Source organism: Scyliorhinus torazame, chromosome 11 (genome assembly GCF_047496885.1).
Source record: "Scyliorhinus torazame isolate Kashiwa2021f chromosome 11, sScyTor2.1, whole genome shotgun sequence".
Lineage (NCBI taxonomy): Eukaryota > Metazoa > Chordata > Chondrichthyes > Carcharhiniformes > Scyliorhinidae > Scyliorhinus > Scyliorhinus torazame.
Window position 1 is genome coordinate 247,967,109 of NC_092717.1, and position 12,267 is coordinate 247,979,375.

Here is a 12,267-nt window from a genome sequence, read left to right on the forward strand (position 1 = left end):
AGATGTTTCAGTAAGAGTAGGGAAGGTGGTAAAAGAGGTGGAGGAGTAGCATTGTTCATCAAGGATAGTTTAACGTCTGCAGAAAGGCAGTTCGAAGGGGATCTGCCTACTGAGGTAATATGGGCTGAAGTTAGAAACAGGAACGGAGCGGTCACGTTGTTAGGAGTTTTCTATAGGTCCCCAAATAGTTAAAGAGATGTGGAGGAAGAAATTGCAAAACAGATTATGGATAGGTGTGGAGGTCTCAGGGTAGTTGCCATGGGTGACTTTAACTTTCCAAATATTGATTGGAACCCCTATAGGTCGAACAGTTCGGATGGGGCAATTTTTGTACAGTGTGTGCAGGAGGGTTTCCTGTCACAATATGTGGATAGGCCGACAAGAGGTGGGGCCACATTGGATTTGGTACTGGGTAATGAACCGGGCCAAGTGTTAGATTTGTTTGTGGGAGAGCACTTTGGAGATAGTGACCACAATCCGGTGTCTTTCACTACTGCAATGGAGAGGGATAGGGCCATACAGCAGGGTAAGGTTTATAATTGGGGGAGGGGTAATTATGATGCGATTAGGCAAGAATTAGGGAGCATAAGATGGGAACAGAAACTGTCAGGGAAAGGCACAAATGAAAAGTGGAGCTTGTTCAAGGAACAAATACTGCATGTCCTTGATAGGTATGTCCCTGTCAGGCAGGGAGGAAATGGCCGTGTGAGGGAACCATGGTTCACAAAAGAGGTTGAATGTCTTGTCAAGGGGAAAAAGGAAGCGTATGTAAGGATGAGAAAACAAGGTTCAGTTGGGTCACTTGAGGGTTACAAGGTAGCAAGGAATGAGCTAAAAAAAAAGGGCTTAGGAGAGCCTTGAGGGGGCATGAGAAGTCCTTGGCGGGTCGGATCAAGGAAACCCCAAAGCGTTTTACTCTTATGTGAGAAATAAAAGAATGACCAGGGTGAGGTTAGGGCCGGTCAAGGACAGTAGTGGGAACTTGTGCATGGAGTCAGAAGGAATAGGACAGGCGTTGAATTAATACTTTTCTTCAGTGTTCACCAAGGAGAGGGGCCATGTTTTTGAGGATGAGAGTGTGATACAGGCGGGTAGGCTGGAGGAGGTAGATGTTCTGAGGAAGGATGTATTAGCAATTTTGAAAATCCTCAGGGCCGACAAGTCCCCTGGGCCAGATGGGATATATGCAAGGATTCTTTGGGAGGCAAGGGATGAGATTGCAGAGCCTTTGGCTTTGATCTTTGGGTCCTCACTGTCCACGGGGATAATGCCAGAGGACTGGAGAGTGACGAATGTTGTTCCTCTGTTCAAGAAAGGGAATAGGAATGACCTTGGTAATTATAGGCCGGTTAGTCTTACTTCAGTGGTCGGTAAGTTAATGGAAAAGGTCCTGAAGGGTAGGATTTATGACCATTTGGAAAGATGCAGCTTAATCCGGGATAGTCAGCACGGATTCGTGAAGGGTAAGTCTTGCCTCACGAATTTGATTGAATTCTTTGAGGAGGTAACTAAGTGTGCAGATGAAGGTAGAGCAGTTGATGCCGTATACATGGATTTTAGTAAGGCGTTTGATAAGGTTCCCCACGGTCGGCTCATGAAGAATGTAAGGAGGTGTGGGATAGAGGGAAATTTGGCCAATTGGATAAGTAACTGGCTATCACATAGAAGACAGAGGGTGGTGGTGGATGGAGAATTTTCAGACTGGAGACCAGTTACCAGCGGTGTACCACAGGGATCAGTGCTAGGTCCTCTGCTATTTGTGATTTTTATCAATGACTTGGAGGAAGGGGGCTGAAGGATGGGTCAGTAAATTTGCTGATGACACCAAGATTGGTGGAGTAGTGGATGAGGTGGAGGGCTGTTGTAGGCTGCAAAGAGACATTGATAGGATGCAGAGCTGGGCTGAAAAATGGCAGATGGAGTTTAACCCTGATAAGTGGTTGTAGAGGGTTGTTTTTCAAACTGGAGGCCTGTGACCAGTGGTGTGCCTCAGGGATCGGTGCTGGGTCCACTGTTATTTGTGATTTATATTAATGATTTGGATGAGAATTTAGGAGGCATGGTTAGTAAGTTTGCAGATGACACCAAGATTGGTGGCACAGTGGATAGTGAAGAAGGTTATCTAGGATTGCAACGGGATCTTGATCAATTAGGCCAGTGGGCCGACGAATGGCAGATGGAGTTTAATTTAGATAAATGTGAGGTGATGCATTTTGGCAGATCGAATCAGGCCAGGACCTACTCAGTTAATGGTATGGCGTTGGGGACAGTTATAGAACAAAGAGATCTAGGAGTACAGGTTCATAGCTCCTTGAAGGTGGAGTCGCAGGTGGACAGGGTGGTGAAGAAGGCATGCTTGGTTTCATTGGTCAGAACATTGAATACAGGAGTTGGGACGTCTTGTTGAAGTTGTACAAGACATTGGTACGGCCACACTTGGAATACTGTGTGCAGTTCTGGTCACCCTATTATAGAAAGGATATTATTAAACTAGAAAGAGTGCAGAAAAGATTTACTAGGATGTTACCGGGACTTGATGGTTTGAGTTATAAGGAGAGGCTGGATAGACTGGGACTTTTTTCCCTGGAGCGTAGGAGGCTTAGGGGTGATCTTATAGATGTCTATAAAATAATGAGGGGCATAGATAAGGTAGATAGTCAACATCTTTTCCCAAAGGTAGGGGAGTCTAAAACTAGAGGGCATAGGTTTAAGGTGAGAGGGGAGAGATTCAGAAGGGCCCAGAGGGGCAATTTCTTCACTCAGAGGGTAGTGAGTGTCTGGAATGTGCTGCCAGAGGTAGTAGTAGAGGCGGGTAAAATTGTGTCTTTTAAAAAGCATTTAGATAGTAACATGGGTAAGATGGGTATAGAGGGTTATGGGCCAAGTGCGGGCAACTGGGACTAGCTTAATGGTAAAAACTGGGCGGCATGGACTGGTTGGGCCGAAGGGCCTGTTTCCATGCTGTAAACTTCTATGATTCTATAAGTGCGAGGTGATTCATTTTGGTAGAAAAAATTTGAATGCGGATTACAGGGTCAACGACAGGGTTCTGAGGAATGTGGAGGAACAGAGAGATCTTGGGGTTCATGTCCACAGATCTCTGAAGGTTGCCACTCAAGTGGATAGAGCCGTGAAGAAGGCCTACAGTGTGTTAGCGTTTATTAACAGGGGGCTTGAGTTTAAGAGCCTCGGGGTTATGCTGCAACTGTACATGACCCTGGTGAGACCACATTTGGAGTATTGTGTGCAGTTCTGGTCACCTCATTATAGGAAGGATGTGGAAGCATTGGAAAGGGTGCAGAGGAGATTTACCAGGATGCTGCCTGGTTTGCAGGATAGGTCTTATGAGGAAAGGTTGAGGGAGCTGGGGCTTTTCTCTTTGGAGCGGAGGAGGATGAGAGGCGACTTAATAGAGGTTTATAAGATGATGAGGGGGATAGATAGAGTGGACGTTCAGAGACTATTTCCTCGGGTGGATGTAGCTGTTACAAGGGGGCATAACTATAAGATTCAGGGTGGGAGATATAGGAGGGATGTCCGAGGTAGGTTCTTTACTCAGAGCGTGGTTAGGGTGTGGAATGGACTGCCTGCTGTGATAGTCGAGTCGGACACTTTAGCAACTTTCAAGCGGTTATTGGATAGGCACATAGAGCACAGCAGAATGACACGGAGTGGGATAGCTTGATCTTGGTTTCGGACAATGCTCGGCACAACATCGAGGTCTGAAGGGCCTGTTCTGTGCTGTACTGTTCTATGACCCTCTGACAGTGCAGCACTCTCTCAGCACTGACCTTTTGACAGTGCAGCACTCACTCAGCAATGCACTTCTGACAGTGCAGCATTCCCTCAGTACTGACCCTCTGACAGTGCAGCATTCCCTCAGTACTGACCCTCTGACAGTGCGGCACTCTCTCAGCACTGACCTTTTGACAGTGCAGCACTCACTCAGCAATGCACTTCTGACAGTGCGGCACTCCCTCAGTACTGACCCTCTGACAGTGCGGCACTCCCTCAGTACTGACCCTCTGACAGTGCAGCAGTCACTCAGAATAGACCCTCTGACAGTGCGGCACTCCCTCAGTACTGACCCTCTGACAGTGCAGCACTCCCTCAGTACTGACCCTCTGACAGTGCGGCACTCCCTCAGTACTGACCCTCTGACAGTGCGGCACTACCTCAGTACTGACCCTCTGACAGTGCGGCACTCCCTCAGTACTGTCCCTCTAACAGTGTGGCACTCCCTCAGTACTGACCCTCTGACAGTGCAGCAGTCACTCAGAATTGACCCTCTGACAGTGCGGCACTCCCTCAGTACTGACCCTCTGACAGTGCGGCACTCCCTCAGTACTGACCCTCTGACAGTGTGGTACCCCCTCAGTACTGACCCTCTGACAGTGCAGCACTCCCTCAGTACTGACCCCCTGACAGTGCGGCACTCCCTCAGTACTGACCCTCTGACAGTGCGGTACTCCCTCAGTACTGACCCTCTGACAGTGCGGCACTCCCTCAGTACTGACCCTCTGACAGTGCAGCACTCCCTCAGTACTGACCCTCTGACAGTGCAGCACTCCCTCAGTATTGACCCTCTGACAGTGCAGCACTCCCTCAGTATTGACCCTCTGACAGTGCAGCAGTCACTCAGAATTGACCCTCTGACAGTGCGGCACTCCCTCAGTACTGACCCTCTGACAGTGCGGCACTCCCTCAGTACTGACCCTCTGACAGTGTGGCACCCCCTCAGTACAGACCCTCTGACAGTGCAGCACTCCCTCAGTACTGACCCTCTGACAGTGCGGCACTCCCTCAGTACTGACCCTCTGACAGTGCGGTACTCCCTCAGTACTGACCCTCTGACAGTGCGGCACTCCCTCAGTACTGACCCTCTGACAGTGCAGCACTCCCTCAGTACTGACCCTCTGACAGTGCAGCACTCCCTCAGTATTGACCCTCTGACAGTGCAGCACTCCCTCAGTACTGACCCTCTGACAGTGCAGCACTCCCACAGTATTGACCCTCTGACAGTGCAGCACTCCCTCAGTACTGACCCTCTGACAGTGCAGCACTCCCTCAGTACTGACCCTCTGACAGTGCGGCACCCCCTCAGTACTGACCCTCTGACAGTGCAGCAATCCCACAGTACTGACCCTCTGACAGTGCGGCACTCCCTCAGTACTGACCCTCTGACAGTGCGGTACTCCCTCAGTACTGACCCTCTGACAGTGCGGCACTCCCTCAGTACTGACCCTCTGACAGTGCAGCACTCCCTCAGTACTGACCCTCTGACAGTGCAGCACTCCCTCAGTATTGACCCTCTGACAGTGCAGCACTCCCTCAGTATTGACCCTCTGACAGTGCAGCACTCCCTCAGTACTGACCCTCTGACAGTGCAGCACTCCCACAGTATTGACCCTCTGACAGTGCAGCACTCCCTCAGTACTGACCCTCTGACAGTGCAGCACTCCCTCAGTACTGACCCTCTGACAGTGCGGCACTCCCTCAGTACTGACCCTCTGACAGTGCGGCACTCCCTCAGTACTGACCCTCTGACAGTGCGGCACTCCCTCAGTACTGACCCTCTGACAGTGCGGCACTCCCTCAGTACTGACCCTCTGACAGTGCGGCACTCCCTCAGAATTGACTCTCTGACAGTGCAGCAGTCTCTCAGTAGTGACCCTCTGACAGTGCAGCACTCCCTCAGTACTGACCCTCTGACAGTGCAGCACTCCCGCAGAACTGACCCTCTGACAGTGCAGCAGTCTCTCAGTAGTGACCCTCTGACAGTGCAGCACTCCCTCAGTACTGACCCTCTGACAGTGCGGCGCTCCCTCAGTACTGATTCTCTGACAGTGCGGCACTCCCTCAGTACTGACCCTCTGACAGTGCGGCACTCCCTCAGTACTGACCCTCTGACAGTGCAGCACTCCCTCAGTACTGACCCTCTGACAGTGCGGCATTCCATCAGTACGGCATTCCCTCAGTACTGACCCTCTGACAGTGCAGCACTCCCTCAGTACTGACTCTCTGACAGTGCAGCACTCTCTCAGGACTGACTCTCTGACAGTCCAGCACTCCCTCAGTACTGACCCTCTGGCAGTGCGGCACTCCTTCAGTACTGACCCTCTGACAGTGCGGCACTCCCTCAGTACTGATTCTCTGACAGTGCAGCACTCCCTCAGTCCTGACCCTCTGACAGTGCAGCACTCTCTCAGTAGTGACCCTCTGACAGTGCGGCGCTCCTACAGTAGTGACCCTCTGACAGTGCGGCGCTCCCTCAGTAGTAACCCTCTGACAATGCGGCGCTCCCTCAGTACTGACCCTCTGACAGTGCGGCGCTCCCTCTGTACTGACCCTGTAACAGTGCAGCATTCCCTCAGTACTGACCCTCTGACAGTGCAGCACTCCCTCAGTACTGACCCTCTGACAGTGCAGCACTCTCTCAGTAGTGACCCTCTGACAGTGCAGCACTCCCTCATTACTGACCCTCTGACAGTGCGGCACTCTCTCAGTACTGACCCTCTGACAGTGCAGCACTCCTTCAGTACTGACCCTCTGACAGTGCAGCACTCTCTCAGTAGTGACCCTCTGACAGTACAGCACTCCCTCAGTACTGACCCTCTGACAGTGCGGTACTCTCTCAGTACTGATCCTCTGACAGTGCAGCACTCCCTCAGTACTGACCCTCTGACAGTGCAGCGCTCCCTCAGTACTGACCCTCTGACAGTGCGGCACTCTCTCAGTACTGACCCTCTGACAGTGCAGCACTCCCTCAGTACTGACCCTCGGACAGTGCAGAACTCCCTCAGTACTGACCCTCTGACAGTGCGGCACTCCCTCAGTACTGACCCTCTGACAGTGCAGCACTCCCTCAGTACTGACCCTCTGACAGTGCGGCACTCCCTCAGTACTACCCTCTGACAGAGCAGCACTCCCTCAATACTGACCCTCTGACAGTGCGGCACTCCCTCAGTACTGACCCTCTGACAGTGCGGCACTCCCTCAATACTGACCCTCTGACAGTGCGGCACTCCCTCAGTACTGACCCTCGGACAGTGCAGAACTCCCTCAGTACTGACTCTCTGACAGTGCAGCACTCCCTCAGTACTGACCCTCGGACAGTGCAGAACTCCCTCAGTACTGACCCTCTGACAGTTCAGCACCCCCTCAGTACTGACCCTCTGACAGTGCGGCACTCCCTCAGTACTGATCATCTGACTGTGCAGCACTCCCTCAGTACTGACCCTCTGACAGTGCAGCAGTCTCTCAGTACTGACCCTCTGACAGTGCGGCACTCCCTCAGTACTGACCCTCTGACAGTGCGGCACTCACTCAGTACTGACGCTCTGACAGTGCGGCACTCCCTCAGTACTGACCCTCTGACAGTGCGGCACTCCCTCAGTACTGACCCTCTGACAGAGCAGCACTCCCTCAGTGCTGACACTCTGACAGTGCAGCACTCCCTCAGTACTGAATGTTAGATGGTTGAACATTCCCTCAGTATTTTGCTGATGTGCCAGTTGTAAATCATGTGCAAAAGTCCTGAGGTAAAATGTCAGAAGGAAGCTTGTGAGTCAGAGGCCTCCTGGACTGGCTGTTCTCAGTTCCTCCCCTTGTCTCTCACTGGTTGTCAACTTAATGCTGAGACTGGGAGGGGCCAAACCAATAAAAGCAGCAGGGAGGCAGAGTGTCGATCTCATTGCTTCCGTGTTGGGCAAGTAAGGACAGGATATTGTGAGAGAGCAGGTACGGTACAGCAAACAAGGTGTGGCAGGGGAAAGGTGCAGTCTTTCTGCTCTAACTTTCTGTTTGTGGCTCTGAAGTTGGTTTTATAAAATAAATCTCCAGGAGGCAAACTGAAGATATCTGATAATGAGTCAATGTTTTAAAATGTGTTTGTGTCAGCGCTGTTGTGTCTGTATTAACGTGTTTTTCCTTCTCTCTTTCAGTCACCTCCTGTCGAGTTTAAACCATGGCTGATGATGAGGTTGCAGCTCTGGTGGTTGACAATGGATCTGGGATGTGTAAGGCTGGCTTTGCAGGAGATGATGCTCCCAGGGCGGTCTTTCCCTCCATCGTGGGACGCCCCCGGCACCAGGTCAGTCCTTCAACTGTTTGTTTGATTCTGGTGGGGTCTGGGCCCTGATCCTTTGGGTGGGGCGGGATCTTGTATAAGAAATGGTTCAGCTTCCTCTGCACAGTTTGTGGTCTGGAGCCTATTTCCTTCATGCTTCTGATGTGTGTTTAACCCTTGTTGATTCCTATTTTGCAGTACATGTTTGGCTGGTCAGTGTGGGACTGTGGTTGGGGTTTCAGTGTGACCCTTGTCCAAGAGGTTTTGGTGGATTAAGTAGAGAAATTGGTTCCCATGCTGAGGGCTTGTTAAGAGGCTGCAGGTTAATTGATTGCTGCGAGGCTGAACATGGAATTTTACTGCCTGACATATGGATTTAATGGTAGCTTGTAGAATGTCATTTAGATAGTTACTTAAATGAACATGTGGTGTAGCATGAACTGGGAACGCTGACTGTCAGAGTATTTACATTTTACACCGATTTGAATCAGAAGGAGTTAAACTTGTGGGATGTGTCCAGCTGTAATATGGGCAACGCCTGCAGCTCCAGGTCAGCCAGGAGTTTACTCCTCTCCGAGAATTCCTTGTCTAATTCTACAATCTCTGGCCTGTTTAATCTGTACTGTACGTGCTAGATTTGGATGAAGCTATTAAGTTCCCCAATTGGCTTCTTCTTTATGCAGTTCTTGTGCAACAACATCTAAATTTGCAGTTGCCCCACCCCCATTTCAGCATCAAGCGCTTTTCACTAGTTTGCTACATGTCAACCACACTGAGCCAAGAGGAAATCGTTTCTCTATCTACTCTTGGCAATCCAACCCTTGGGTGAATCTCTGTAATATCTCCCAGGATGACCCTCTTACCCCACCCCACCCTGCAATCCAATCTCCCTCCACCTTTTCCCGTTTCTTTAACCTTGCAAACCAAACTTGATCAAACCAAAGCGATGATGCCAGTTGTGTTTCTAGGTTAGTGAGATGCTCATTGTCCAGCCCAAGCTTTGTGCTTTTTCACTCTGTCTTATTCAGCTCATTGTCCCAGTTTATTCTGGTGCTGGAAGGAATGTTTTCATTCTCTTGCATGTCAGTATTGAGTGTGTTTAGCAATCTTCCAAACAGGTTCTGGGTCATGTCCATTGCAAGACCCTCTCAGCGGTAACATTACTGACTCGTTTAGTTTGACCTGTAACTGACCATCATAAACCAACCAGATTTCATCCATTGAATCAATCCCTCATTATTCAATCGTCCCAACTCTCTAACATCAAATAAAATTGTGGCCACCACCTTTCTGGCTGACATCACTCCCACACTTGCCTCTGATGCCATTGATGGAATGGGGTAAAACTGTCTTTAGAGTGCACTTTTCAAAGAAGCATGTGAACAATTTTTCTTCCATGGAGATGGGTGTTGCCAGCGAGGACAACATTTGTTGTTGATCCCTAAAGGCTCATGAGTGGAGGTGAACTGCCCTTCGAACCGCTGCAGTCCATTTGGTGTAGGTACACCCACTGTGCTGTTAGGGAGGGGGTTCCAGGATGTTGCCCCAGCGACAGTGAAGGAACGGTGATATATTTCCAAGTCAGAGGTGAGTGACTTGGAGGGGAACCTCCAGGTGGTGGGGTTCCCAGGTATCTGCTGCCCTTGTCCTTCTAGATGGTAGTGGTCGTGGATTTGGAAGCTGTGGTTGACTATCTTGGTGAGTTGCAGCATGCATGTCACAGATGGTACACCCAGCTGCCACTGGGGTGGAGGGACTGGGTGTTTGTAGGTGGGTGCCAATGAAGTAGGCTGCTTCCATCTGGATGGTCATAGTTGAATGCATAGTTGAGTGTTGTTGGAGCTGCACTCATCCAGGCAAGTGGAGAGCGTTCCATTCCTGACTTGTGCCTTGTAGATGGTGAACAGGCTTTGGGGAGTCTGGAGATGTGTTACTTGCAGTGCGATTCCTAGCCTCTGACCTGCTCTTGTAGACATGCACTGGATTCTCTGCCAGTGGTACCCTCCGCAAGGCTGGCTGCGCACACTCTGCTGTGGATTTCCCCATGGCATGAGGGTGCCCACAAATTTGGAAATTCAGTTGGCTGGCTGGCAGGATGGAGAAGCCCAGTATTCTTTCCGTTTCTGATCAGTGAATATCTTAATGCATTTTGGAGTGTAGTTACTGGTTTGCTCTGTTTAGTCTGTCTTTACCTGCAGTTGGTGAATTAATCCTCCTTTTGTTTTTTTTATTCCCCACTTTCCAGGGAGTGATGGTTGGAATGGGTCAGAAAGACAGTTACGTTGGTGATGAAGCCCAGAGCAAGAGAGGCATTCTGACTCTGAAGTACCCAATCGAGCATGGCATTGTGACCAACTGGGATGACATGGAGAAGATCTGGCACCACACCTTCTACAATGAGCTGCGAGTGGCCCCAGAGGAGCATCCTGTTCTCCTCACAGAGGCTCCTCTCAACCCCAAAGCCAACCGGGAGAAGATGACCCAGATCATGTTCGAGACCTTCAACACGCCAGCCATGTATGTTGCCATTCAGGCTGTGCTGTCCTTGTACGCCTCTGGCCGTACAACTGGCATTGTGCTAGATTCTGGTGATGGTGTTTCCCACACTGTGCCAATCTATGAAGGGTATGCCCTGCCTCATGCCATCATGAGGTTAGACCTGGCTGGCAGAGATCTCACTGACTATATGATGAAGATCCTGACTGAACGTGGGTATTCCTTCACCACCACAGCCGAGAGGGAGATTGTGCGCGACATCAAGGAGAAACTTGCTTATGTGGCCCTAGATTTTGAAGCTGAGATGCAGACCGCCAGCTCCTCTTCATCCTTGGAGAAAAGCTATGAGCTCCCTGATGGCCAAGTCATCACCATTGGTAATGAGCGTTTCAGGTGCCCAGAAGCCCTTTTCCAACCATCCTTCCTCGGGATGGAATCTAGTGGGCTCCATGAGACCTGTTTCAATAGCATCATGAAATGTGATGTAGATATCAGGAAGGATCTGTATGCCAACACGGTCTTGTCTGGTGGAACCACCATGTTCCCAGGTATTGCTGATCGGATGCAGAAGGAAATCACAGCCTTGGCTCCGAGCACAATGAAGATAAAGATCATTGCTCCTCCCGAGAGGAAGTATTCCGTGTGGATCGGAGGCTCCATCTTGGCTTCACTCTCCACCTTCCAGCAAATGTGGATCAGTAAGCAGGAGTACGATGAGTCTGGGCCCTCCATAGTCCATCGCAAGTGTTTCTAACTTTGGGGCTTTGTAATTCTGCCTCTGTTTTTCAGAGGTCCTCAATTCTGCCTTTTAGTTTCTCTCCATATTTCTCAAAGGCCTCTTCCTGTAGCTGAAAGTTTGATTTGTAATGGATTTGTTGCTTAAAACTGCAAAATGAAATAAATGATTTTCACTTGGCTTATGGTTTGGTTGTTTCTCAAGCACAAAGGTAATTTTTCTGGATTCATCAGACTAATGTCTCCTTGGATTTAAGGTTTTAATAGATTGACAACAAACACATTCTAATCGGGCTGGTGAAACCCCTCATTTGAGGATAATATAAATGCAGCAAATTGCAAGTAGCTATAAAGACCAATATCCGTGTTTGTTCATTCTGTTGTGAATAGTAATGTGGGGGGGGAAACCAGTTCAGCAATAATGGTGACTCAGCAATTTGAAGGGTTTTTGCCCTTCTCGCCTGACATTGAGGTTGTCAGGTTCAAGAAAAAGCCCAACATGGATGTGAACGAGGCCCATTACATTGACGAGTGCTGTTAGTACTCTGGATCAGAAAGAGGCCTTTCAGCCTACTGAGTCCATGCTAGCTCTTCAGGGCACAATCCCATATTCCCGGTTTAGTCCAATGTTGTTATCTTTCAGTGGATGCAGGAATTGTGAACAAACCGAAAATGTTGGACCATCTCAACAGGTCTGACGGCATCTATGAAGAGAGAATGGAGCTAACGTTTTGAGTTTACATGACTTTGTCAGAGAGAACTGAAAAAGGTTAAAGTTTACACTTTGGACTGGTGGGGTGGGAAGGTGTCACATAGAACAATAGAGCACAGGAACAGGCCCTTTAGCCCTCCCAAGCCTGTACCAGCCATGATACCACCTTTGGACCAAAACCATCAGCACTTTTCTGTGCCTTTTTCCTCATTAATCACCCTAACCATGTATTTGACGAGATACCTTTTGAATGCCG

General features: G+C 49.8%; 1 protein-coding gene across 1 annotated transcript; it reads left to right on the forward strand.

Moving 5' to 3' along the window:
* Positions 1-7,612: 7,612 nt before the first annotated feature.
* Positions 7,613-11,480, forward strand: LOC140385908 (actin-3-like). Its single transcript, XM_072468549.1, has 3 exons — positions 7,613-7,740; positions 7,944-8,092; positions 10,314-11,480. The coding sequence occupies exons 2-3, from the start codon at positions 7,967-7,969 to the stop codon at positions 11,316-11,318; spliced, it is 1,131 nt and encodes a 376-aa protein (XP_072324650.1). The 5' UTR covers positions 7,613-7,740; positions 7,944-7,966; the 3' UTR covers positions 11,319-11,480.
* Positions 11,481-12,267: the final 787 nt, after the last annotated feature.

Coding starts and splice junctions, on each gene's coding strand:
- LOC140385908 (XM_072468549.1), top strand. CDS start 7,967: ATGGCTGATGATGAGGTTGCAGCTCTGGTGGTTGACAATGGATCTGGG. Junction 8,093..10,313: donor TGGGACGCCCCCGGCACCAG/GTCAGTCCTTCA, acceptor CCCACTTTCCAG/GGAGTGATGGTTGGAATGGG.